This window comes from Eschrichtius robustus, chromosome 12, assembly GCF_028021215.1.
Source record: "Eschrichtius robustus isolate mEscRob2 chromosome 12, mEscRob2.pri, whole genome shotgun sequence".
Taxonomy (NCBI): Eukaryota; Metazoa; Chordata; class Mammalia; order Artiodactyla; family Eschrichtiidae; genus Eschrichtius; species Eschrichtius robustus.
The window spans coordinates 46,891,381-46,916,143 of NC_090835.1; the positions used below are offsets into that span (position 1 = coordinate 46,891,381).

General features: G+C 38.4%; 1 protein-coding gene across 2 annotated transcripts in view; it reads left to right on the forward strand.

The window, feature by feature from the left end:
* The window catches only part of SNRK (SNF related kinase), a 62,486-nt gene that overhangs the window by 343 nt on the left and 37,380 nt on the right, over positions 1-24,763 (forward strand). The window contains exons 2-5 of one of the 2 annotated variants that reach the window (XM_068559254.1): positions 3,173-3,222; positions 13,822-13,883; positions 17,330-17,449; positions 17,545-18,018. In XM_068559254.1, coding sequence (XP_068415355.1) covers positions 3,173-3,222; positions 13,822-13,883; positions 17,330-17,449; positions 17,545-18,018 — 706 coding nt within the window. Of the gene's footprint in view, positions 1-3,172; positions 3,223-13,821; positions 13,884-17,329; positions 18,019-24,763 lie in introns of both variants that reach the window. The other variant, XM_068559253.1, reaches the window with a different exon arrangement.

Genomic DNA, 24,763 nt, shown 5'->3' on the forward strand with positions numbered 1-24,763 from the left:
GCGGCCTGGCGGCCTGGCGGCGGGCGGCGGCGGGGCCCGGATGGGAGCCGGCACTGCGGCGGCTGGCCGCGGGCGCCCGGAGGCCCTGCCCTTGCGGCCGCGGCGGGATTGCGGCACCTCGGGAGGCGCCCGCATCCCCGCGCCCCGCCCCGGAGCGGGCCGAGTGCGGCGCCCGCGGGGCTCCGCTCCCAGGTTTTCTCGTGCGGTGTGTATTCTTCACCAAAGGTGTTTTCCTTTTTCAAAAGAATCTGGAAATCTGGCGTAGCAGGGGGGTTCCTTGCTAAAACTGCAGCCGTAAAATAGAATGGGGATATTGTTGTCTGTAGAGAAAGGGCATCGGGGTAAGGAAGGAGGAGCAGTGCCATTCCCGAGGGACAGCTAGAATTTTTAAGATTGGAAAACGTCCGTTCTTTTCCGTAGTCATCGCCTGTTGATTTCTTTCTGGACCGTTTTACAGAAACCTTCCTGCCTTTTATTTGGACTTGGGATCCAGGAAAGTGACAGCCTTTCATCCTGGGGGGCGGGCGGGGGGGTTCCTGGAGCTGTGCTGTTCCAACAGTTGCATCAGATAAAATTCAATAGGTTCGTAGGGAATTCGGTTCAAGTCCAGTATTTGGAGGGGAGAGGAGGGATTTAGCAGTAGGGTTCTTCAACCTATAGACGTCTGAGGATATCGGATTTTTCACACTGTCAAGTTACTTTTTTCCCCTTCCATTTAATTGAGTACATTTCCACAGTTTTAGGAGCAGGTGGTAAAGCTGACTTAATGCGTTTCACGTTTTATGGTGAAAGGTGAAGCATGGCTAGCAGGTGATGGAACTGCAAATGTTCGGCATACTGATTCGATTCCACCTGATTCCTATCAAGCATCAGTTGCCTCAGTTTGGGTTCCTTGTATGGGGTTGGGGTGCTAGTCCCAAATCAGTCTAATTTATCAGAATGTATATCGGTGTACTTTAAAGTCTGGGGTTGTCAAGGCTTATGTAATGCATTTGTTAATTTATAATCTTGTTATATGGCTCTCCAGATTTATAAAATCATTCCCTTAAGGAAATCTGTCTTCAACGTCTGCTTAAATATTTCTCTTGGAATTGGATTCTTGGAGAGAAATGTTCTGTACTAGTGGTGATTAACGCATACTAATTAGACAAGTTTAAAAAAAAATCATGTTGATTCTTTTATTTGACTATCTAATTATGTCTATTAGGAAAACAGATGACATTCCCATTTTACAGAACTAGAAATGAGAGAAATGACATTCCCAAGGTCACTTACTGAAGCAGTATAGTAATTGAAAGTCAGGTGCACTGTGTTAACTTTTCTTAATACTCCATCTTTAAGGCTTTCCATGTAGGGAACTTTGACACCTTTCTGTTTTTTAAATTTGCACAGTTTTTATTTTGTGCAGAAAAGTTACTCACACCGTACTAATTTTTTTACTATTTTTAGTAAGTTTTCCTGTATTATTGCAGTAAGATCCATTTGTATAAAACATACAAGGACTCAGAAGTTATGTAATTTTTATTATTCTAGAACAGAAGTATAGATTGAGCCTTTATGGGTCAAATGTAATCCCATAATCCTAAAATGAAGGCTTTCAAATGTCCTTATTAAAAGTGAAGGGCTTTCAGATATTTTTACTGGGCGCAGGAAATACTATTGGTCTAAACTTTACTATGGATGTTTCATATAGAAAGTGAAACTAAATAGAAAAAAACACTTTATTTTGGAGATATTGAGCAGCCCAGGTTCTAAGCACTGGTATAAATAAGGCTTGATTTCTCCCCTGTAGCAGCTTGTCTGAGCCTAAGAACTCATTACACAGCCCAGGAAGAAAAGGGTACAAGTACACTTTCCACATGGTCAGAATTTTAGGAATTAGAAACATAGATGTGAGGAACTCTGAAGACTTGATTTTACTGCATGCCAGCTGTTTGCCTAACAACCAAGAGGTAGAATTTTTAGCCAAGATGCTTTTATAAGAAAACTAATTATTTAGAATATGGATACTTCCCAGTGTGCATGTATGTGCTGGTCAGCTCTTAGAGCAAGTTAGGTGGAAAAGTTGAGCGGTTTGTAGCAGTTTTGAAGGTAAACTAACCTATGATCATTTATTCATGGAGCCTTTGTCTACTTTTGGGGCCCTGGGTTAGAGGATAGCAGTAGAAAAGTGAATAAAAACTAGTTCCTGCCTTTACAGGCTATTGTATTTTTTGTTTTTTGTTTTATTTATTATTTATTTATTTTTGGCTGCGTTGGGTCTTCGTTGCAGTGAGTGGGGACTCTTTGTTGCGGTGCGCGGGCTTCTCACTGCAGTGGCTTCTCTTGTTGCGGAGCACGGGCTCCAGGTGTGCGGGCTTCAGTAGTTGTGGCCCGCGGGCTCTAGACCGCAGGCTCAGTAGTTGTGGTGCACGGGCTTAGTTGCTCTGCGGCATGTGGGATCTTCCCGGACCAGGGCTCGAACCCATGTCCCCTGCATTGGCAGGCGGATTCTTAACCACCGCGCCACCAGGGAAGTCCCAGGCTATTATAAATTATATTTACACCAAGGTAAACAATAACAGTAGGGTCAAATGCTGTGGTGAGACATAGGCAAGACCCTTGGGCAAGGAACAGTCTGACTTGGGAATGCTTCACAGAGAAGGTGATGGTTGAACCAGTCTTGAAGGATGGGTAGAGTTCCCAGGCAGAGAAAAAGGGAGAGGGCCCCAAGGGTTCAAGGAGGGTGAAAAGACAAGGTCAGGTGGTGGAGGAAGAACTTAGATCCAAGTGGGTGAAAGGGAGTTGAGCAGGTAGAAACAGGGTGCAGCTGTTTTTGTTTCTTTTAAGACTATGGAAAGGAAGGGGGAGGAGTGGGGCAGTACCTTTGGGGATGGAGGGGGACATGTTTTGTTATTTTGTTTTAGTTTGGGAAGAGCCGGTGTACAGCCTCTTGGACGTAATGGCCTCACAAGTGAGCACTGGAAATGTGTTGTCTGTTCTGGATGATCTGGATCTGCGTTATTCACACCGCAGATTATTTCCGTATCTTGTTTTTCCATGTATCTGCTTTGGGTTGAGGCCTTAGATCCCGTGGGAAACCATTTCTTGCTGGTGGTAGGGGAGGAACCTGACTAAAGAGGATTCCTGCTCTATCTTTCCTGAACATTTATTTCTCTGCTGTTACTTCCAGAGCCTCCTGAGATTCTGCTTTGGCACCTCCAGCGTTTGGCCTCTGCTCAGGTAGGCTCTTTCCTGACAAAGAAGGCCTTTCTCTCTCTCCTTCCTTGTTGTGTCCTATTCCCCAGACTGCTGCCATGTGACTACAGCAGTTACTTCAGAGTTGGAGGGCATTGGCTGCCCATGCACCATGATGTTTTAAGTTCTGGAGTGTCTCCAGGCTCACAGCAAGATTGGGGGGAGGGGTGTCTGTCTGACTATCTAAACACATAACCCCTCAGCTACATGTTGGCCTGAAATGTGATATTGATTATGAAATCAGTGCTCCAGAAATGTAGGTTACAGGACATGTAACTGGTCAAATCGTAGCCTCAGTAGGCCTCGGTTTCTCAGTTGTTGACGTGCAGTTACCTTTCTCAAATCCAGAAGACTGTCAGCTCCTTGGAGCCAGAGATCCCTTCTTTGATTTCTATATCCCCAGACCAGTGTAATGCTTCACACAGTCAGTGTACCCAAGAAGTGTCCTGGCGAAGAAACTTTAAAAATCTCAACTTTAGTTTGTTGCCCATTAGTGGAAACCATACCCATTTTATCCAGATGAGTTGGATTGAAATTGCTCTTCACTCATAGAATTCCAGAGCTAGAAGCAAATCTTCCACTCTACACTGCCATGCAGTAAATGCTCAAGAAATGTTTGTTACTGTCCTGAATTCCCTGTCTGAGTAAATGACCCCACCTGCTACCACTCTCCACTAGTCATTCTAGATTGCCCTCTTTGCTTTGCCCCCTGTGCATTGAGTTCCTGGATTCTACTTCCTAAACGTGTCTCCTCCATTACATCCTCGCCATCACCGCCCAGGTACAGGCTGCCCTTATTTTTAAGTCTTTAATCATTTATCTGGAGACATTTTCACTAGTCTCCTTACCTGTGTCCAAATCCTAGTCTTGCCCTTCCAATCTGATCTTCACTTTGCTGCCAGAGTGCTTTGTTTAACTGTCATCTCTGATTGCCATTCCCCTGCTCAGGATTCTTCCTTGGCTTCTTAGTGCCAGCTTTCATTTGTTCATTTAATAAAGTATACCTATATATTTTGGGCAGATGCTATACTTGGCGGGCCCTGGGATGGAGAGCTGAATAAAACAGACGTGCGTCTTACGCGGGCTGAATTTATCATGTAATCTAGTGGGGGACACAGATTATTAATCACATAATCACACAAATAATTATATAACCACAGTTGTGATAAGGGCCATAATGGAAAAGGGCCTGGTGCTGTGAGAGGGCGTGGGGAGCTGGTGTGCAGGAGTGTGGGAGGGGAGGGAGAGGCTATGGTCAGGAAGGTGACCTTTACGCTGGGCCCTGAAGCATGGTTAAGGGCTAGCCAGATGTGAGGAATGTCAACTGATGTGCACAGGATACAAGGACCTTTGGGTATCTGGCCCTTACCTACCTGTCTATAACCTTGTCTCTTACACTCTGCTCTGCATGTATTGCTGTCCCAGTCACACTAAGGCCTCTTTCCCACCATGGCCGATTTCAGTTCTTAGCTCAAACAAAAAAATTAATTTCTCTGAGATGCCTCCTGTGAACTCCTGAAGGCAGACTTAGGGGAAAGAACACCTCTTCCGGCCTCCTTGTCCCTTTGAGAGGTGTAAATAATGTGGGGCAGCGGCCTTCCTATCATATCCAGTACAGGCATTTAGGAGCAGTTACTTGGGCCAATAAGGGGTGAGGGTACCGATATCAAACTAAGATGAGGAAGTAAGTATACAACCCCTCTAAAATATCAGACTCTCCTGGGAGGGAAGCCATTTGTGAAAAGTTGGGGAGAAAAATCCTGGGGTGATTTTGATCCCAATCACAACTTGCTAATATGTATTATTGCCTTTTGCTTTCATAATAACTGTCCAAGGTGGTGATTATCTTTGTTTTATAGAAAAAGACATGCCTGTTGGCAGAAGTTGAGTAATTTGTTGGGCTCCATGTCCTGTGGTACTCTTTTGTGCTAAGATGCTACTCATATTTGCTAAATAAATGAATTTTGATCATTTTTCAAGTGCACCTCTATGGTGAAGATAATAAAAGTTGACTCTGTGGTACTTTGAAATGTGACTCTTAGGTTGCTGTCCCAGTTTTTCTCTGATGTTCCCTCCCCTTCTATGCGCAGACACACCTCTTAGTTCATTATATTGTCTTCATATTGCATAGATAGGGGAAAATGTTTGAATAATGTATCTAACTGGGTTTAATATTTAGCCACATTGCTGCTTTTATATTAAAGAGATTATATTTTAGGTAATGTAGGTTTCACTCTTACAGTATAACTTATCTAGGTAAAGTTCATTTTAGATTTAGGACATTATACTAACAAATATTCGTTGGACAAATTATGAAGCTAGGGTGTGTCATATTTATGGATCTCTTTAAAATAGTCCAAATACCATACGGTCTTTTTTTTTTTTTAGCAGTGGACAGAAGTAGAGCGATTGAATTTTAGAGTTTAGCTTTGTGTTTTATCTCATATTCTACAGGTTAAACAGTTCTCTCTTTATTGGTATAAAGCATTGTGAGTACTATAGAAGATATTTAGAATGAGAATATTCAATCTACAGTTTTCAAGGCTTGATTTTATCCTTTGTTCTCCTATTCTGTGAGCATTTGCTAATCCTCTTGTGAAGGAAAATGCTTTTTCAGAAACAAATGGAGAGAATGTAATATGCAAAAGTACGTTAAAATTGTAGCTTGGGTAAGGATAAATTTTTTAAAAAAATAAATTTATTTATTTATTTTTGGCTGCTTTGGATCTTCGTTGCTGTGCGCGGGCTTTCTCTAGTTGCGGCGAGCAGGGGCTACTCTTCGTTACTGTGTGCGGGCTTCTCATTGCGGTGGCTTCTCTTGTTGCGGGGCATGGGCTGTAGGTACACAGGCTTCAGTAGTTGTGGCACGCGGGCTCAGTAGTTGTGGCTCGCGGGCTCTAGAGCGCAGGCTCAGTAGCTGTGGCGCACGGGCTTAGTTGCTCCGCGGCATGTGGGATCTTCCCGGACCAGGGCTCGAACCCATGTCCCCTGCATTGGCAGGTGGATTCTTAACTGCCGCGCCACCAGGGAAGTCCCAAGGATAAATTTTTTACAGCAGAAAATAGGATCTTCCTAAATTGTACTTAAATTACTTGCTTGGTGTTGGCTATTCTGTGCCACTGGGGAGGACTCTTGCCATAACAAAATTGTATGCAAACTCTAAAGGTGAAGTTATTTTCAAGGTGCCATTCAATTTTTAGATGACCAGTAATTACCTCAGTCTGTCTTTTGAATGGTTATTTGCCTGCAATTTCCTTTCTCAAAGAGCAGTTTCTAAACATTTCAAAAAGTTTTTAATGGAATTATTTATTTAACTTTTTAAAAAAAGTTTTACTTTGCAAAACTTTCTGTTACAAGTTACGTGAATCTTTTTAAAATATTTATTTATTTATTTGGCTGCGCCGGGTCTCAGTTGCAGCATGCGGGATCTTTAGTTGCAGCACGTGGGATCTAGTTCCCTGACCAGGGATCAAACCCGGGCCCCCTGCATTGGGAGTGTGGGGTCTTTGCCACTGGGCCACCAGGGAAGTCCCTGGAATTATTAATTAATGTTTATTAGGTGAGTCTTTGGCACTTTGGTGGCATTAGGGAATTTCCTCTTTTTAGTTGATTGCTGGGTCAGGTAACTCACATGGCATGTCAGAATGGGAGGAAAAGCAGAAATGTCAAAATAGATTTATTTCAGTGCTGTTGTTTCCCTGGGAATTAGAAAGGCCTACGTCAAAGGGGGAGGCATTGTATTATTTCAGGAAAAAATGCAGGGCCCAGGAGTCAATTTAGGCAGCTCTTACTTGGGCGTAGGACTGGGGCATAGGAAGTCCTTATCCTATTTGACCCTGCTTTCTCATCTGTTAAAATGGGTATGATACTTCCTTTGTATTCTTGGTTGTGAGGAATAAATTATATAACATATGTAAAGAATCCAGTGCATACATAGATTCCCAGTAGTTGAATTGTTTACTCTTTTTGAAACCTGCATTAAAACAAAACAGTGGGCAGTTGTGGCAGTAGAAGACATTTTTAAAACTTGAAATGAGACAATGAAAAGAAAGGTCAACTGTAGTTTTGCTGTAAGACTCATTTCTATATAAACCTATTTCGGTTAGTAATAGATTTTTAGGAAAGTAATATGGGTAATAATGAGAGAGATCTAGTAAGTCAAGACAAAAATTGGTGTTTATGGAACTTTAAAGTGAACAGTGTTTTTAAATTGGTTTAAATTTTCTAATGACCTTATTCTTATGTCGCTCTCATGTTAAAACCTAGAGTTTTTCTCTTCTTTTGAGGCCTCATATCAGCTCTGTGATGTGAAGCTGCTTCTGTGCATTTTTAACTCTTTAATGGCACTTGAATTAACCTTAAGTATAATTCAAAGATAGATATGTGGTGAATTATTTAGTCTAGCAAGTTTTCCATTGATTTTGAGAAGCTAAGAGTTCATCACAGTTCCCTGAATGGTGAGCCACTAGGTAGTTTTCAAGATCAGCCTTCCTAACCCTATTAAACTTACCTCACTTCTACCCCACGGCCTAACTTCACGCACATTGGCGTTCTCCTTTCGGAAGCCGTATGCACTCTCTGCTGCCTGTTTCCGCCACTGTCAGGAATGGTGTCCCGCTGCTCCCGGTGAAGGGTAAGGCCTGGTCTGTGGGTTGCCCCATCCTTGGGGATCCTGCCTTTGGTATCCTCTGCTCTTCCTTTGACGGAACTCACTGAGGTTAACTTGTATAATTGATTGTCTTTTTATGTGTAGATAACTTATTTGTAAGATTCTAAAGGACAGGGACTGTGTTGTGTTCTACACAATTAGGGCTCAAATGTTTGCTAATAAAAATAGACTCAGTGTTCCTGTTCCTTCCTCAGCCTGAAGAAATTGCATACTTTGTCCCTCAAGGGAGGTAGAATATTTCATTGAATATGCCTTGTTTGTTAAGATTACATAAATATGTATATATGTTTTCAGGGAAATTGGTTTACTTTATAGATCTCAATGGAAAAGTAAATTGAATAATTATGTACAGAAATTCAAAATTTTAATAATGTCTGCCTTTCCTAGATTAAAAGGCAGCACACATCTGCTGTGAAAAATTTGAAAAGAACAGAAAAGCATAAAGAGAAAGAAAACTACAATTTTACCAATTAACATTTTGGTATTTTTAGTATATATGCAGACAAATTATATGCTTTTAAAGAAATCGGGATCCTATGCCATGAAATTTGGTGTGTGAATTTTTTTACTTAATATTTTATTGTGACAATTTCCCATGAGATTAAATAGCTTCAAAATATAGCAGCATAGTGTTAATGTTAGGTATACCATTTCCTTATTGTAGACCTTTCGGCTATTTCTGAGATATATATGTATATGTGTATATATATATAATATATATATACACATATATATACTTTTTTTTTTTTTTTTTTTTTGGCCACACCGTGCGGCATGTGGGGTTTTAGTTCCCTGACCAGGATTCGAACCCATACCCCCTGCATTAGGGGCGCGGAGTCTTAACCACTGGACAGCCAGGGAAGTCCCTGATTTTATTTTCTCGTATATGAATATCACTGAACATTGTTGAATATAAATATTTGTTCATGTCTTTATTTCTTTAAGACATAAATCTAGTAGTAAGATTTTTAAATCGAGGGTATTAATTATTTTAAGGCTCTTGATGCAGGTATTGCCAAATTGTTTTTCAGAAAGGTAATTTGCAGTCCCAACAGTATGAGAGAATCCCCAAATGATTCTGCCTTTTAAGTCAAAGTCAATGAAATGTTAGGTGCCAGTATTTTTGTTAATGGATCAGTTTATTTTTTTTCTTTTCCAGCATTCTTTTTTGACCACTTTTTCATTACCATCTTTGTCACAATATCAGCAGGGGGGATGAAAAGATGATAGGGAGTTAAAATGAGTTTTGACAGTATTAATAAAAGCTTTGGAAGAGAGATTTAGATTATTAAGTTTTAAAATTCTCCATAACTTCCAACTTATATTCTGTTTTCCTGGCAAAGGAGTAATTGTGGGTTGGCTTTATTTATTTTGGAGTAATTTCTACACACCAACTTGTGCTTAAGTCATTATTTATTATGTGGGCACTTTATACGAAGGCTGTCACCATACTAATTTTTGAAATCTCACTTTACCATCAGGTAGAAATGGTGACATGCTTATTAACATTTTTCATCACTTTAATGAGAGGCAATTCTGTTTAGGAATTTGAACTTACTATCTGTGCTGCTGCTTCAGGTTTTGTGGCTTGGATGTTAACCCTTTTCTACAAATACTAACTACTGCTTTCCATCAGTTAATGGATTGCCTGACTCCTAAATTCATTCAAAAATTCCTTGATGTGTCCTGGAATACAGCTTGTTTACTTAGAGGAAATAAAGATTACTTAAACCAGCACTTTAAGGGATAGATCTGCGTTGGCAACCCAGTCACTACCTCGAGAGACTGGAGCAGGCTTTTCAGCCTGGCATTCCTGGTTACCTCAGTGGCCCTGAGTCCATTAAAATTGACTACCTCGAAGAAAACTTGAAGAACATACTTCAGTAGGCAGTTACCTTCCCTTGAAAAATACTTTATTAGACATTTGGAGGTACATTTTTGTCTATTGGGACATTTCTCATAATAAATGGTTGACTGAAATCTTCTAATTTGTAGTTTCCATCTTGATTCCATTCAGTGGCTACAGACTGATACTACATGATACCCACATAGTAATATTCAATCAATCCAGTGAAGAACTCTGGATTCTTCCGTAACTTGGGACGTGTTGACCTGTTTGTGGTTTCCTCTTTTTTTTTTTTTTTTTTTCTTTTTTGGCCGCGCCCTGCTGCATGTGGGTTCTTAGTTCCCCTACCAGGGATCGAACCCGCGCCCCCTGCAGTGGAAGCGCAGAGTCCTAACCACTGGACCACCAGGGAATTCCCTGGTTTCTTCATCCTTGATTTATAGCTTATATTGATAACACCCAGGAGGAGGAGTGCTGTTCTAGAAATGTGGCATGTTGTTTACTTTGGATGAAAAGAGCAGCAGTGGTGACTGCCACTGGGGTTGTGTTTATTTTGCTTGATCTGGAGGTTGTTGATATTCCTGGAGGATTGAGTCTACTGTCTTCTTTCCAGCCTATACCATTTTTGTTATAGGTATCTTTGAAATTTTAGCAGTTAAATCAGGGCAGTAATTTTCATGGAGAGTCTGTTAGTTCCTTCACTTAAGTTGGCTTTTCTCCAAACATACATTTAGTCTAATATTTCCCCTAAGTAAGAGTAACAACAGTGTTCATTTTTTTGGTGTTTGTAAAAGATACCAGATAATTTCCATGTGTAAGAAGCTTAAATACAGTTTTAGCGTGGCTTTATAAAAACTCATCTTTTAGCTGTATGTATTGGAGGGAGAGTATTGGCACAGATACTTTTTTTCAAGCATGTAATTTGTTTGGGAGGTTTTTGTGTATTTGAATATTCGTGGTCTGGTTTGGGCGGGAATTTAATATCCCAAAGTGCATAGAGGCTATAGAAGTAGCCTGATTTTTGCACATGGCCCTTTTTGCGTGACCGGCTTTCTCATGCCATGGATTGGTTGATAATGAGTATCCACGCGGAGCCACCTTTGTTCAGTGTGCTCTTCCTCACCTCTCCTAGGGAGAGGTGTGAGCTGGAGACCTTTGTTTGATATACAGACCACACTGCAGTGGTGAAGATGTCAGTGAAAAGCCAGAAGTGAATTTTGACAAGAATAACAGGGTGAATTCCAACTTGACAGCAGGTTTAACAGAGGCTGGTTTTACAACTGTTTTCAGCAGCTTGCAAAATGTGTGTAGGGCCGCCCACACTTCCTTCCTCTTCTCCAGCCACACCCGCACGCACGCCTCAGTTGCTTCTGCTCTCTTTAGTAAACTGGGAGAACATCGGTGTGTTCTTGCAACACATTACTAGTACTTGTTTCTCAAACGTGGATTTCCATATTGTAAATGGCCTGTTTCATTTAGGTCCTGCCTAGCTATATGCATGTGTGAGCACATGCTGAATAAGAAGACTGCTTTAGAATGGCCTAATTTAGTGCTTTTGCTGTTTTAAAAGATGTCATCTTAGCTATGTAGTCATTAAAAATAGTGATTTAGAAGAACTTAGTGCATGCAAAAATGTTCATCCTATAGTAGAGGAAAAAGTAGTCATAAGACTTCATATACAATATCTTAGCTTTGTAAAGAAGCATAGGTGTAAAGAATATATACTCAAACCTGAAGAGAGGTCATCCTAGATGAAATTATAGGTGTTTTTTGTTTGTCTGTTTTTAATCTGCGGTGCTTTTCTTCATTTTCCAAACTTTCTAAAGTGAACTTGTTTTGTGGAGAGAAGTACTTAGAAAATGGTTACATTGCTCCCCCCCCCTCCAATTTATGTGTGTGTGATCCCATTTTATTAAAACCTTTGTGTCTGGCATGTATTATACATAGAACATAATTTGGAAAGCTGTGTCCGAAATGTTAACAGAGATAATCACAGAGGATAGACTGATGGATAATTAATTTAAAAAAACTTCCCTCTCTTTTTTGCCAATATATATGTTCTGATTTTATTTCTTTCTTACACTGCATAGATGTTCCTTTCATAATTGAAGCAAAAATACTAAAAGGAAAATAATAGGTCAAGTGAAAAAAGAATACAAGATATAAAGTTATATATAGAATGATCACACCTTTATAAAACAAAATGAAGCGGTATATAAACATTTGCAGAAAAACCACCAAAATATTAATAGTGCTGATCTTTTGTAGTAGGACTGTGGATGCCTCTTTATTCTTTCTACTTCCTATTCTGTATTTTCCATATTTTCTATTAAAATATGTTACTTTGATAGGAAAAATATAAAGGAATATTTAGTCCTTTTTAAAAGGATAGACTTGATAGAATGTCATCTTAGTATCATTTGAAAAGCAAATACTTAGATTTTTGTGGGATGCTTTATTGAAAAATCATCAGACTTTGATAGCAAACTAGAGATTAGTTTCTTTATCAACACCCATTTCCAAGTTAATACATTTTAGGAAACTAAGCAGTAGAAGATTTCTGAAAACAGAAGAGAGATAATAGCTCAGTAAATTCAGTCTCTTGAAGTAGACTGGAAGACTAAAAGAATTTCTACTTGGGTAGGGGAGATTACCATCAGTATAACAATGATAGTGGTGGTGGTAGCTAGCATTTACTGAATGCTTACTCTGTGCCAGGCTTTATTTTAATCACTACCTTTATTAACGCATTTAATCCTCACCACAATCTATGAGGTGCTCTTGGCTACTGACATTTTCTAATGAGGAAACTGATGGTACAGAGAGATCAGGTTTTGCTCAGGTCCAGTGACTTGTGAATGGTGAGCTGGGATTCAGATCCAGTCATTGGCCTTCAGAACCAGTCCTCAGCCATGCGGGACCATCGCACTGCTTGGCCAGAGAGACTGTGGGTGAAACTGGCTGTTGGAAAGAGAGAAGCAGGCATGGGTAATGGGAGGAGCTACTGTATCCCACTTGGAGCTGAAGGACCAGGTAGGCATCCCAGGGTTCAATTCTCACTAGAAGTGGGCCTGTGCCTATGACTTTGCTGGCCTCGTCTGTGTGGTAGCTGTGTCTCCCTCTTTTCATCCCCTCATTCCCAGCAATAAACTTGGTTTCACATCCACCTTTCCTTCTTTCTTTTACCTTTCCTGCTTTCCCCCACCTCTTTGTACTCCCTTTCCCCCAAGCTCCTGTGAGCTTGAGTTTAATGCTTACCTGGACGAACTCACCTGTGTAGTGTATTGGGTAAAGTGCCTTGGCGTAGTTTGTTTGGAACTTTATTTGTGTGATATTTCAGTGTTGAGGAAAGGCCTGCAAGGCTGCCTCAGTCGGTCAGTATTCCCTCACTGTGCCGTGAACTTAGATATCAGTGAGCCTCTCACATTCTCTTTGTTCATAGAGTTTCTTTTTTTACTATCAGATGGAAAGCCTCTAAAGCAAAGGTGTTTTGTGTTGTGTGTTCTCTGGTGCTGGTGTTGATTTCTGCTGCCCTGCTAGAGGATGGTGTGTTGGGAAGGTTGCCCTCCCTGGATATTGGAGTGGGTGTTTCATGAGCCCAGAGGGCATCCTGCAGGCAAGTTGGGCTCCCAAGCCAGGCTGAGCAGGCTTGGAGCTGCAGACTGCTGCTTACAGGGCAGGTTGAGCCTCCTTGTGCCTACCTTGCAGGCTCCTAGTGAGGATTCAGTGCAATGCGGATTCGTGCTCGTTACCCAAGAGGCATTTAAAAACGGTGACTTGACTGTTGTTCGTTATTATAATTTCCTCCTTCTTCCAGTGCAGTAATCCTTCTGAGCTGTCTACCTGGACCAGTCTCCATGTATCTGTGCACTGTGACACTCCTGTTGACTAAAGATTCCTTGAACGGGTTGCAGTTCATAGAGGAGAGAAAGAAAATGGGAGACTGGGTCACGGAAGACAAATTTACCATTTTTATATGTTCGTCTGGATCCAGCCTGAGGGTTTATATTTTAACTTTAAGCAAAGTTAAGTAGAACTAAACTAAAATCTTTTTTGTGTTTTCTTTTAGGAGAAAGAAGCACCTAACGAAACACAGTAATAACAAGGATTATTCAGTATGCAGTTGGCAGGGTATGTCTTGGAGCTGGTGCAGAGTCACCTTTACTTTATATAAGCCGCATCTTAACATTTTCCATTGGTGTTCAGGATGATTTTCAGGCACTGCAAGATCCTCCAAGGTCAAAAAATGATTTAATTATTTCCTATGCTAACTCAAAATATACTTGATAGGAGGGTTAAACAGTGTATTCAAAAAGATGTTCAATAACAAGGATATTTTTCCTCCCAACTTTCAGTTATACGTAACTTCCTGTTTTTAGGTATACAATTGTAGTTTCATAGGCAATGAGCAAGAGATATGTATACCCAGAAAAGCACCAAAAAAAGTAAATTCTTTGATAGTGAGAATATCATTTCATTACAGGGTAGTCTGTCATTAAGAAGAGACCCTAGGGCTTCCCTGGTGGTGCAGTGGTTAAGAATCTGCCTGCCAATGCAGGGGACACGGGTTCGAGCCCTGGTCCGGGAAGATCCCACATGCTGCGGAGCAACTAAGCCCCGTGAGCCACAACTACTGAGCCTGCGCTCTAGAGCCCACGAGACACAACTACTGAGCCCACGTGCCGCAACTACTGACGCCTGCACGCCTAGAGCCCGTGCTTTGCAACAAGAGAAGCCACTGCAATGAGAAGCCCGCGCGCCGCAACGAAGAGTAGCCCCCGCTCGCCACAACTAGAGAAAGCCTATGTGCAGCAACAAAGACCCAACTCAGCCAAAAATAAATAAATAAATAAATAAATAAATTTTTTAAAAAAGGACCCTATAAGATTCTTCCCTGTGAACTTGCTAGTAGATTAAAAATTACTTCATTGTGCCCTTTTGCTAACACAGTACTGGGAGGAGAAATGACAGTGTGTGAATAGTGATTATCTCTGGGTGTTTAAGACCCTGAAAAAAGACTTTTTCCCTCATCTGTATATTCATTTATTACTTTTGTAATAAAAAAAATCTTTAAATTAAAAAAATGAATTAAGGTAAAATTCAAACAAACTCAGATTTACTTGTAAAGTCTGATTTATATGCCACTGTAGAATACATCTAAACTAAAGTGATAGATGAAAAATAAATATTAGGTAACTTGGTGGCAGCCTGAAGAAGTTTGTTTTGAAAGCGAAAGTTGCATTTGCAAACTCATACAATAGAAACATAGACTTGGGTAGAATTTTAAGAGTAATTACTGCCATTATAATTAATTGAAGTTAAAGATTTAAAGATAGTTTTCTGCCCCCTGGAGTTAGCTTAGAGTTTCTATTTTTGAAAATTAGACATGCCTGAATTAAACTTTCTTTTGGGGAACTACTGTCCAAATAAAGCAAGACTTTTCCACTTGGGTTTTCCTGTTAATCTTATTAAAATTATTAGCTCAGATGACAAGGATAATACATAGTATAGAAGAAATTTGCTTTTTCTCCAGCCCCTGTACATAGTATGGGTTTCTTATTTTAAAAAATCTTAATAGAAATAGGATTTTGTTTCTGAAATTAATGCAGAAACAGTGTAGCATAGTGGTTAAAAGCACAGATTTTGGTGTCAAGATAGCCTTGGGTTCGAATCCCAGCTCTTTTACACACTGGCCCTATAGCCTAGGCCAAGTTACTCATTATTTTTGTGCCTCAAAATGAGACTGATAATCCTATCTCTGAGGGCAATTTACAATTAAAAAACCAAATCACTCAAAATTACTCTGAGGGTAATTTACAATTACGGAAAAGCTTGAGGGGGCCCCAGATATGTGATTCAGATCATTTCAGTTTGCATGGGAGAATGACTATGCCTCTTTTATAGTATTTTAACCCTTAAGATATTATTATCCTAAATATAATATTGTTAAGAGTGGCCAAATGTTTATAAGAGGTGTATGCTTTGAAATAAGAATTCAGTTTGAACCTTAGCTTTAGCACGTACCTGGAACACAAGTGTTTTCTTGGCTATAAAATGGAAATAATACTGACCTCTTAGGATTGTTAAGATCCAATGACACAATCCAATTTGATTCATTTTGTACAAGTACATGTAGTAGGTCTTCAGTAAATGTTAGCTTTTCTTTTCTTTTAAGCGAAAATGAGATTTAAAGGTATTTAATGCTAGTGCTTAAAAAGAAAAACTACCTTATTTTATGTACAATTTAGTTTTTTGGGATATTTTCACCAAAGTGGAGTAAATGCTGTAAGTACTGTTCTTAACAAAAAGTAACTGAAAATGTGAAACTGTATACCAGGAGCATTAGAAAATGCTTCACTGAAGGGATGAACGTGCACTAACAGGAAAGATCTAGTCTTGGGAGATGGCTGTATTTTTCATTGGATTTTGTTATTTAATTGTATTAAGTTTTGGTCAGAAAAAATAATAGTGGGAGTTCAGTCTGTGAGATTTAAAGTGATGTCTTAATTTATATAATTATATACATTTAAAAATTTTTCTGAGTCAGGGTCATTTATAAGAACCTATTTCTGTATTTTAAGGTTTACACTATAAAGGATGAGAATTTTAAATTCCATATGAAATGAGGTCTTTAAAGCCAAATGGTCTTTAACAGTTAAATGGTTTAAATGCATGCTTGTCTGCTCTTGAAATATAAGCAGATCATAGTAGGTTTTGTTTGAGAGTTGGAAAACCGTAATAAAGATAAGCATAACTGATAAGCACAAAGAGTGAGTACCAGTCAGTCAGCAAATAATAAGCACCTACTGTGTGCCACTTACTGTTCCAGGCACTAGTGATGCAAGAGCAAACCATTGCCTTGTAAACATTTTGAAAAAAAGTTGCATTTCAAAATTTAACAAAATTTTAATTACCTGCTGTATGTAGAACTGTTCTAGGCATTAGGGAAGGGTAGAAGTAAAAAATATTGATAGAACCATAGACCCCTCAGGAACCTTGCAGTCTCAGGATAAAGGCGGTATATACAAAAACCTATAGAATAAGACTGCCTGGGATGGAGGTGTCCCATGGTGCTTTGGAGATGCAGAGAAGAGAAGGGAAGGTAATATCACCTGGGAGAGTTAGAGAAGCCTTTATTGAAGAGATTTTAAAGGAAATAGTGCTAATTTTGGAATAACAGGAAAAAGTTGTTGGGTTTCTGTCCAAGTGTATATTCTTTGTGTTTTCCCTTTCTTGTCAATCCCTGACTTCTTTTTTAAGACACTAATAGAAATTACTTTTGGAAAATATTCTTTGAAAACATAGCTTATCAAACTTGCCAGTTTTCTTATTTCTGACATCACCAAAAAATTGTTTCAACAAACTAACTTTTTATCAGTTTGCAAAGTAAAATGGTATTTAAATTATCAAGCTTTATAATGTAAATCCTAGATATGTAAATAGGTTGTTATAAATGCTCCTGACTCATTTTATGTCTCAGTGTATTTATTTCAAGCTTCTCTTAAAATTTAAAGAAAAATGAAGCTATAAAAGGAAAAGTCACAGAAAACTTAATTTTATTTCTCTTATTTTTGTAGATGTCCATGGCGACATTGAAAATGAATTCCTTATTTTCAGCAGATATATGAGAAGATCCATTTTATACAGTCTAAATATTTTTTCTTCTGTTGGACCAGCATGGCAGGATTCAAGCGAGGGTATGATGGGAAGATTGCTGGATTGTATGATCTGGATAAAACCTTGGGTCGAGGTCATTTTGCAGTGGTTAAACTTGCCAGGCATGTCTTTACAGGTGAAAAAGTGGCAGTAAAAGTTATTGACAAGACAAAATTGGACACTCTAGCCACTGGTCATCTTTTCCAAGAAGTGAGATGCATGAAACTAGTGCAGCATCCCAACATCGTACGCCTTTACGAAGTTATTGACACCCAGACCAAACTATATCTTATTCTAGAACTTGGGGATGGAGGAGACATGTTCGATTACATAATGAAGCACGAGGAGGGACTTAATGAAGACTTGGCCAAGAAGTACTTTGCTCAGATAGTTCATGCCATATCTTATTGCCATAAACTCCATGTGGTTCACAGAGACTTAAAACCTGAGAATGTGGTCTTCTTTGAAAAACAGGGTCTTGTAAAGTTGACAGACTTTGGTTTCAGCAACAAGTTTCAACCAGGGAAGAAGCTCACTACAAGCTGTGGATCTCTTGCATATTCTGCACCAGAAATTCTGCTTGGTGATGAGTATGATGCACCTGCGGTGGGTAGGTAACCTTCCAGTATTTGTCCTCTTGAATTCTACTGGCTAGAGTGTAGTTGGTCAAATCTGTGGTTGTTGGTATCAAAATAATTTCTAAGAGAATTTCTGTTAAATGGGTCTTAGTTAACAGATTGGGTTTCACGAATGCCATGTTTCTCTAAAGCTGGCAATGAGTTTATTTTACCTTTAAGATGGCTAATGTCGAAAGTGTATTTGTCAGCACAAAGGAAAATGAGTTAAGTTGCTATCTAAGGTAACCTCTCATCTGCCCGTTTTAATTTTTTTTAAGGTCTGAGTACTTTTCCTGTCTTCTGAGATACTTCTAGTCATCTCCTTCCTGTGAATACTTTTTAACAGTCATGAGACCCATATTAGACAGGTACTGTGAATATGACAGTGCAGTGTGAAGAATTGGGGCATTGGAATCATTTATTGTGACCTTGAACAGTGTACTTGACCTCTCTGCTTCATTTCCTCATCCATAAAATAGAATTAGATCAGATACAGGTATCGTATGTTCTCTTGTTTACTTTTCACAGTGACCTGTGTGGTGGTTATTGTCTGTCTCATTGTACAGAAAAGGAAATTGATACACAGAGTGCCTGCTGTGTGGTGGATTCCAGAATAGTGGTAGCATTTGGCATTCCCACTGGCCCTCTCCCTTCACTCCAACACATTTTCACGCTCTCACTCACTTGTCGTGAGTTATTTAGTTGTGGTAGAAGGGTTTATTGCTTTTCAGTTTGTGTCAACTTTGTCCCCTTGGGATCATATCTGTTTTGAAGGTCATTTAGGAATTTACTTTCAATTTTTAAGGATTTGTTAATCTGAAGGTGTGGTCAGCTTTTAAAATTTTAGGTTTAGTCTTGGAAAAATATGCCCTAATATTACATGCACATGATATCAGACTTCATAGATATGAGCCTTCCATTTGCATTCTGATCATTTAAAATGCAGGTTATAGAAGATTAAAGACACACATTGAAGAGTGCTGATCTTACACTGAATACTCTGTACACCAAGACATTGTTTTTCATGTTAGACTATGTTTTCTGTAAAAGAAAGGGTTAAAAATGGTTTCTGCACACTACAGATAACCAGGCTTCACTAAAGTCTTTCATCAGAATATTTGAGGCAGAGATTTTTGATTAGTGGAGAGGCTCTAATCTGAAAATGAGGCCCAGAATATGCAGAAGAGGAAACATAAATGTCTCAACATGAAAAGGATGTTCAACCTCACTAATAATCAGGGAAAGGCAAATTAAAACCACAGTAAGATATTTTCTTACTTTTCACATTGAGAAAAACTGAAGTCTGACAAAACCAAGTGTAGATAAGATTATAGAACATCAGGAACTCTTGTGCTTTGTAGATGACAGTTTGTCAATACCTGGTAAAGTTAAAGATGTACGCATCCTGAGACCCAGCAGTTCTGCTTCCTATGTATGCAAGAGATTTTCAAAGAATGTTTTTAGCAACATTGACTGTTCATCAGCAGGAGAATAAATTGTTCATTATTCATGTGGTAAAACTATAGCTTGGTGAAAATTAATAAACTATGTCAGCATGGCTGGAGTTCACAAACTTGTTTAAGTGAAAAAATGAGTGAAGAATACATACAGTATTATAACATTTATATGAAAGTTTAAAACATACAGAGCAGTATGATATATTGTTTAGGGGTGCATGCACATGCAGTAAAGTATGAAGAACACATGAGATCAAACTAGTTACTTCTAAGGGGCAGGCATATCTAGAGGGTTTCAACTGTATTGGTGATGTTTATTTCCTGAGTAGTGAATGTGCAGGTGTTCATTGTAATATTCTTTTTTTCTCCCCTTATATCATAAATATTGCATAATAGAACTTTAAACAAGTTTTTAAAAAGGAAAAGAAAACCGTTTAGAAGGATAATCACCAGTCTGATAAATGGTTAACTTATGTTGGTACAGTAGAATTGGGTGGAGTTCATTTTCTTTATTTGTATTTATTTCCATACATTTTGTGTAATTGTGTGATTGAATTTACTACAGAATTGCTTTAAAAAACAAATGGAAAGTTATCTCTCTGTTAATGTAGTATTAGTTTATTATGCCAAAATCAGTGACTTTTCACAGATGTTTAGCAAAATTAGTTGGGAATAAATATTAGAATCTGTCATTTAATTAAATTATCAGATGTTGCTAAATAAAACAACTTTGGTTCAATTTTATAGGTAAGTTTTTTTTTGAGTACACTGGTCCTCAACATTGAAACTCAGTTCAGAAATTGTGTATTTTATTATTATTTTCAAAGAATCAGATTTTGATTTTATTTAACTATACTTTTTGGTTTCTATATCATTACTTTTTCTTTCATTTTTATTAATTCTTTCCAGGACCTTTGAGTTTTCTTTCTTTTTTCTTTTTTAGTGTCTTGAATTGAAAGCTTTTTTCCCTTATTGTCCTGATTTCTAACAAAATATTTACATCTAAGGCTGTATGTTGCCTTCTCCCTCCATCTCTGGTAACATCCCAGGGGTTTCACTCTGCAGTCATTGTTGTTCATTGCTAAACTTTATCTTCTCTCCTTTGTTTCTTGTTTAGTTTTTTTGTTTTTTAAAAATTCAGAGTGGATACATTTATTTTTTCCTTTTAGCCATTTGGTTTTAACTTCTAATTTTAGTACATTACAGTCAATAAATATGCCTGATTGGTTTCTGCTTTGGGAATATTTTGAGATTTTCTGTGTGGTTTAATACATAGTAATTTTTGGTTATTATTTCCTGTATGATTAAAATTTTTGGTACGTACAGAATTTTTATACATAATTAAGATTGTTAATTATGTAATTTGTTCCTTTGTGTCATTATGTTTTAATTCTAATCTGTTATTTTATGAGAGAATTATGCTAGTCTCCTACTTTTATCTGTGAATTTTGTATTTTAATCAGTTTTTGCTTAGTACATGTTATTTTCAAGCTGTGTTAGATATATAAAAGTTTATATAATTTATTTTACATGGTGGGCTATAGCTTTTAGCAATGTGAAACTGCACTTATTTGCTTATTGCCTTCGATCCTATTCGTCATTTTGTTTTAGATTTATCTTTCTTAAATAATATGTAGCTGGATTTTGTGTCTATAATCTGTGAGTCAGACTTTTAATAGGTGAATTTAATCCATTCATACTTGTTTTGACTGGAATGTTTGGACTTATTTGTGCTATCTTATTTTGTGTTTTTCATTTGCCTTATTTCATTATTACCTTTTTCCATATTTTGTTGGGTTATTCAAGTTTTCTTTGCTCCTCCTTCAGTGGTTTGCAAGATGTGCAATCTGTTTCTTTGTATTAGTGTCTACTCTTAATGTCTGGAGTTAATTGATATTTGTATCATTCCCTCTACCATACAAACAACTATAGTTTGCTTTCACTTTCCTTTGAGTAAAAGATTTTTTATTTGCTTTTATTTATTTTATAAAAAATATTCAATTTTGGACTTAATTTTACTAATTTCTTGGTTTACCACTGAGTCTTCACCTTTCTGTCTTTCACTTAGATTATTTTTGTTTTGTTTGTAATTCTTTAGAGATGATTTGTGAGAAGTTTGCCAAGTCTTTGTCTAAAAATGTCATCACATTTGAATGGTACTTTGGCTGGGTGTAGAAATACGCATTGAGAATCATTTTCTTCCCAACTTGGAAGATATTTTCCTGTCACCTTTTGCTTCTAAAGTTGCCAGGGTGAAGTCTGATGTGAATTTAATTTTATTTTCTTTGTTGGGCTATACATTTCATTTATCCTGTGAAGCATAGTTTCACATTTCTGGAAATGCTCCATTAAATGATTCTTCTTGGGTATTAGTTCTTCCGTTTGATGCACTTAGTTCCTCTCTTATGCTGCCCATGTTTCCTAGGTGCTTGGGGATTGTTAGTTGTGTGTTTATGTCTTTTTTGAGATTCCCTAATAGTCTGTCTGTGAATATAATGTCTGAGTAGCCTCCAGTGGATGTGGGAGAGGAGCAGAGTATGGCCTGGTGTCTGGTCTTACTATTTGACAGACTGTCAGTACACCTCTGCCCCTGGTGCCCACAGTCACTCCTCCCACCTAGAACAAATACCTGCTTGTTCATGCTTGGTGAGTTATGGGGTGAGAGAAATTGATTCATCCTTCTAATGGTTGTCTTAGTGCAATTTCTTCCTGTTTCCAGACTGTGTCTTCTAGAAAGGAGCACCACAGACGCTCCTACCAGCTGGTTTCCTCTTTCAGTCTGATTGCATGTGCCATCTACCTTTGCGATCAGATCTAGGGATTTGGGGGGAGAAGGAGAGCTAGATCTTGCTCAGTGAGCTGTTGATTCCAGTTGCCTCTGTTGGCTTTCAAGAATGTATATTAAGTTGACTTCGCCAAGTTAGAAAGGAAAGATAAAAAATGATCTTTGTGAAAAATCCTGGAATCTCTCATCACAGTCTTTGGAATTCCTGTGGTAGAGATTGCAGTGCAGCAGTGTACAGGGTGGAAAACTCATTATCACTGCTAATTACATCAGTTTAGATGATGGAAGGTCAGGCAGGGGATGGACCTGTCCCTGCTGGAGTCATGCACACGTCATGATGTTGCTCTGGAGAGCTCAGGCTCTGCTGAAACTGTTGGGGACCTTGCTGCTGGCCCTGCAGGGGGCCCTTGTAGTAAGCCTCCAGGTGAATTTCTGGGTAGGTGAGGGTTTCTTTTTTTCAAAGCAGTATTGGAAAAGACCTTACTCTGCTTTAAAAAACAAAACTAAAGTATGCTTTAAAGGTTTCTTCATTATAGAAACTCTGAAATGGGAAAACTGTTTCTTAGATCGTGGACAGAACTTTTCAGTTGTTGTAAAACCCTGCAATTGTTTATGTCTTTCTACTTCACTAAATTTTTAAAGTTTATTTTCAAGTTAAAATGAACTAAATTTGGTATTGAAAACTTTGTCATCTCACTTGAGATTCAGAGGCTTCCTGGGATGTTACAGCTCTGGAACTGAAAACCCCTGTATTAGATGCTTCCTAGTTTATAGACAAACTGTTTTCAAAGATGAAATATTCAGTCTCTTCATTAGTTTATTATTTGCTAAATTAATATGCAGGAGATATCATTGAAAGCTAAATTATATAAAACATGGCTCCATATTAGTACAGTGCAAAGATCTGGATTTAGACTTGGTGTGTATAAGCTTTTTGGGATGTAAACAGAAAATCTGTATACACTCTACAATTTGCAGTTCAGCATTTAATGGATATTATTCATTTATGGAGTTATGAGAAGTATCCTCATGCATATGAGTATGCAGAAAGCTTGGAGTTCTTTTTATAAATCTGTTATTTTTCCTACATTAAAATATTACTCTTTGCTGGCTCTCAGTAAACTAGGAATAGAGGGGAACATTCTCAGCTTCATAAAGAGCATCTACAAAAACCTACAGCTAACATCATACTTAATGGTGAAAGACTGAATGCTTTCATCCTAAGTTTGGAAACAAGGCAAGGATGTACGCTCACCACTCTTATTTGGCATAGTACTGAAAGGCATACAGATTGGAAAGGAGGAAATAAAACTATCTCAATCTGCAGATGACATGATTGCCTACGTTGAAAATCTCAAGGTATGTATCTACAGAAAAATTCCTAGAACCAGTAAGTGAATTCAGCAGGATCACAGGATACAAAATCAACACATAAAAATCAATTGCATCTGTATATATTAACAAACATCTGGAGACTGAAATTAAAAACACAATAATATTTACAATCATGCGAAAGAAAATGTATACATCTAACAAAACATAAAATAATTTATGCTGAAAAATGCAAAGTGCTAATGAAGGAAATCAGAGGAGACTTAAATGAATGGAGAGACAAATCATATTCATGAATTGGAACATAGTACAGATGTCACTTCTCCTCAAGTTGATCCATAGATTTAATGCAGTTCCTGTCAAAAGCCCTGCAAAGTTTTTGAAGACATAGACAACATTATTCTAAAATTTGTATGGAAAGGCCAAGGACCTAGAAGAGCTAAAACAATTATGAAAAAGAATAACAAGAGAGGAGTCACTACTGTACCACTCTGGAAAATAGTTTGGCAGTTTCTTATAAAACTAAATATGTACTTCCCATACAACCCTGCAGTTGCACTCCTAGGTGTTTATTTTCACATGAAAACCTGTATGTGGATGTTCATAGCAGCTTTATTTGTAATAGCCCCAAACTGGAAACAAGCCAGATGTCCCTCAGTGGGTGAATGGTTAAACTGTGGTGCATCCTTGCCCTGGAATACTATGCAGCAATAAAAAGGAACAAACTATTGATACAACAACACAGGTGGATCTTAAGAGAATTATGCTGAGTGAGAAAAGCCGATCTCAAAAGCTTACGTACTGCATAATTCCATTTATAACTCTCTTGAAATAACAAACTTATAAAGATGGAGAACAGATTGGTGGTTGCCATGGGCTAGAGATGGTAGTGAGTGGTGTAGTTATAAAGGGATAGCATGAAGGAACCTTGTTGTGATGGAGCACTTCTGTATCTCTTGTCGTTACATGAATCTACACATGTAATAAAATTGCATGGAAGCTACACACAAATGAGTGCATGTAAAACAGTGAAATCCGAGTAAGCTCTGTGGACTGAACCAATGTCAGTTTCCTATATGATATTGTGCTATAGTTAAGTAAGGTGTTGCCGCCGGGGAAACTGCGTGAAGAGTACATGGGACTTCCCTGTACTTCTTTTTTTTT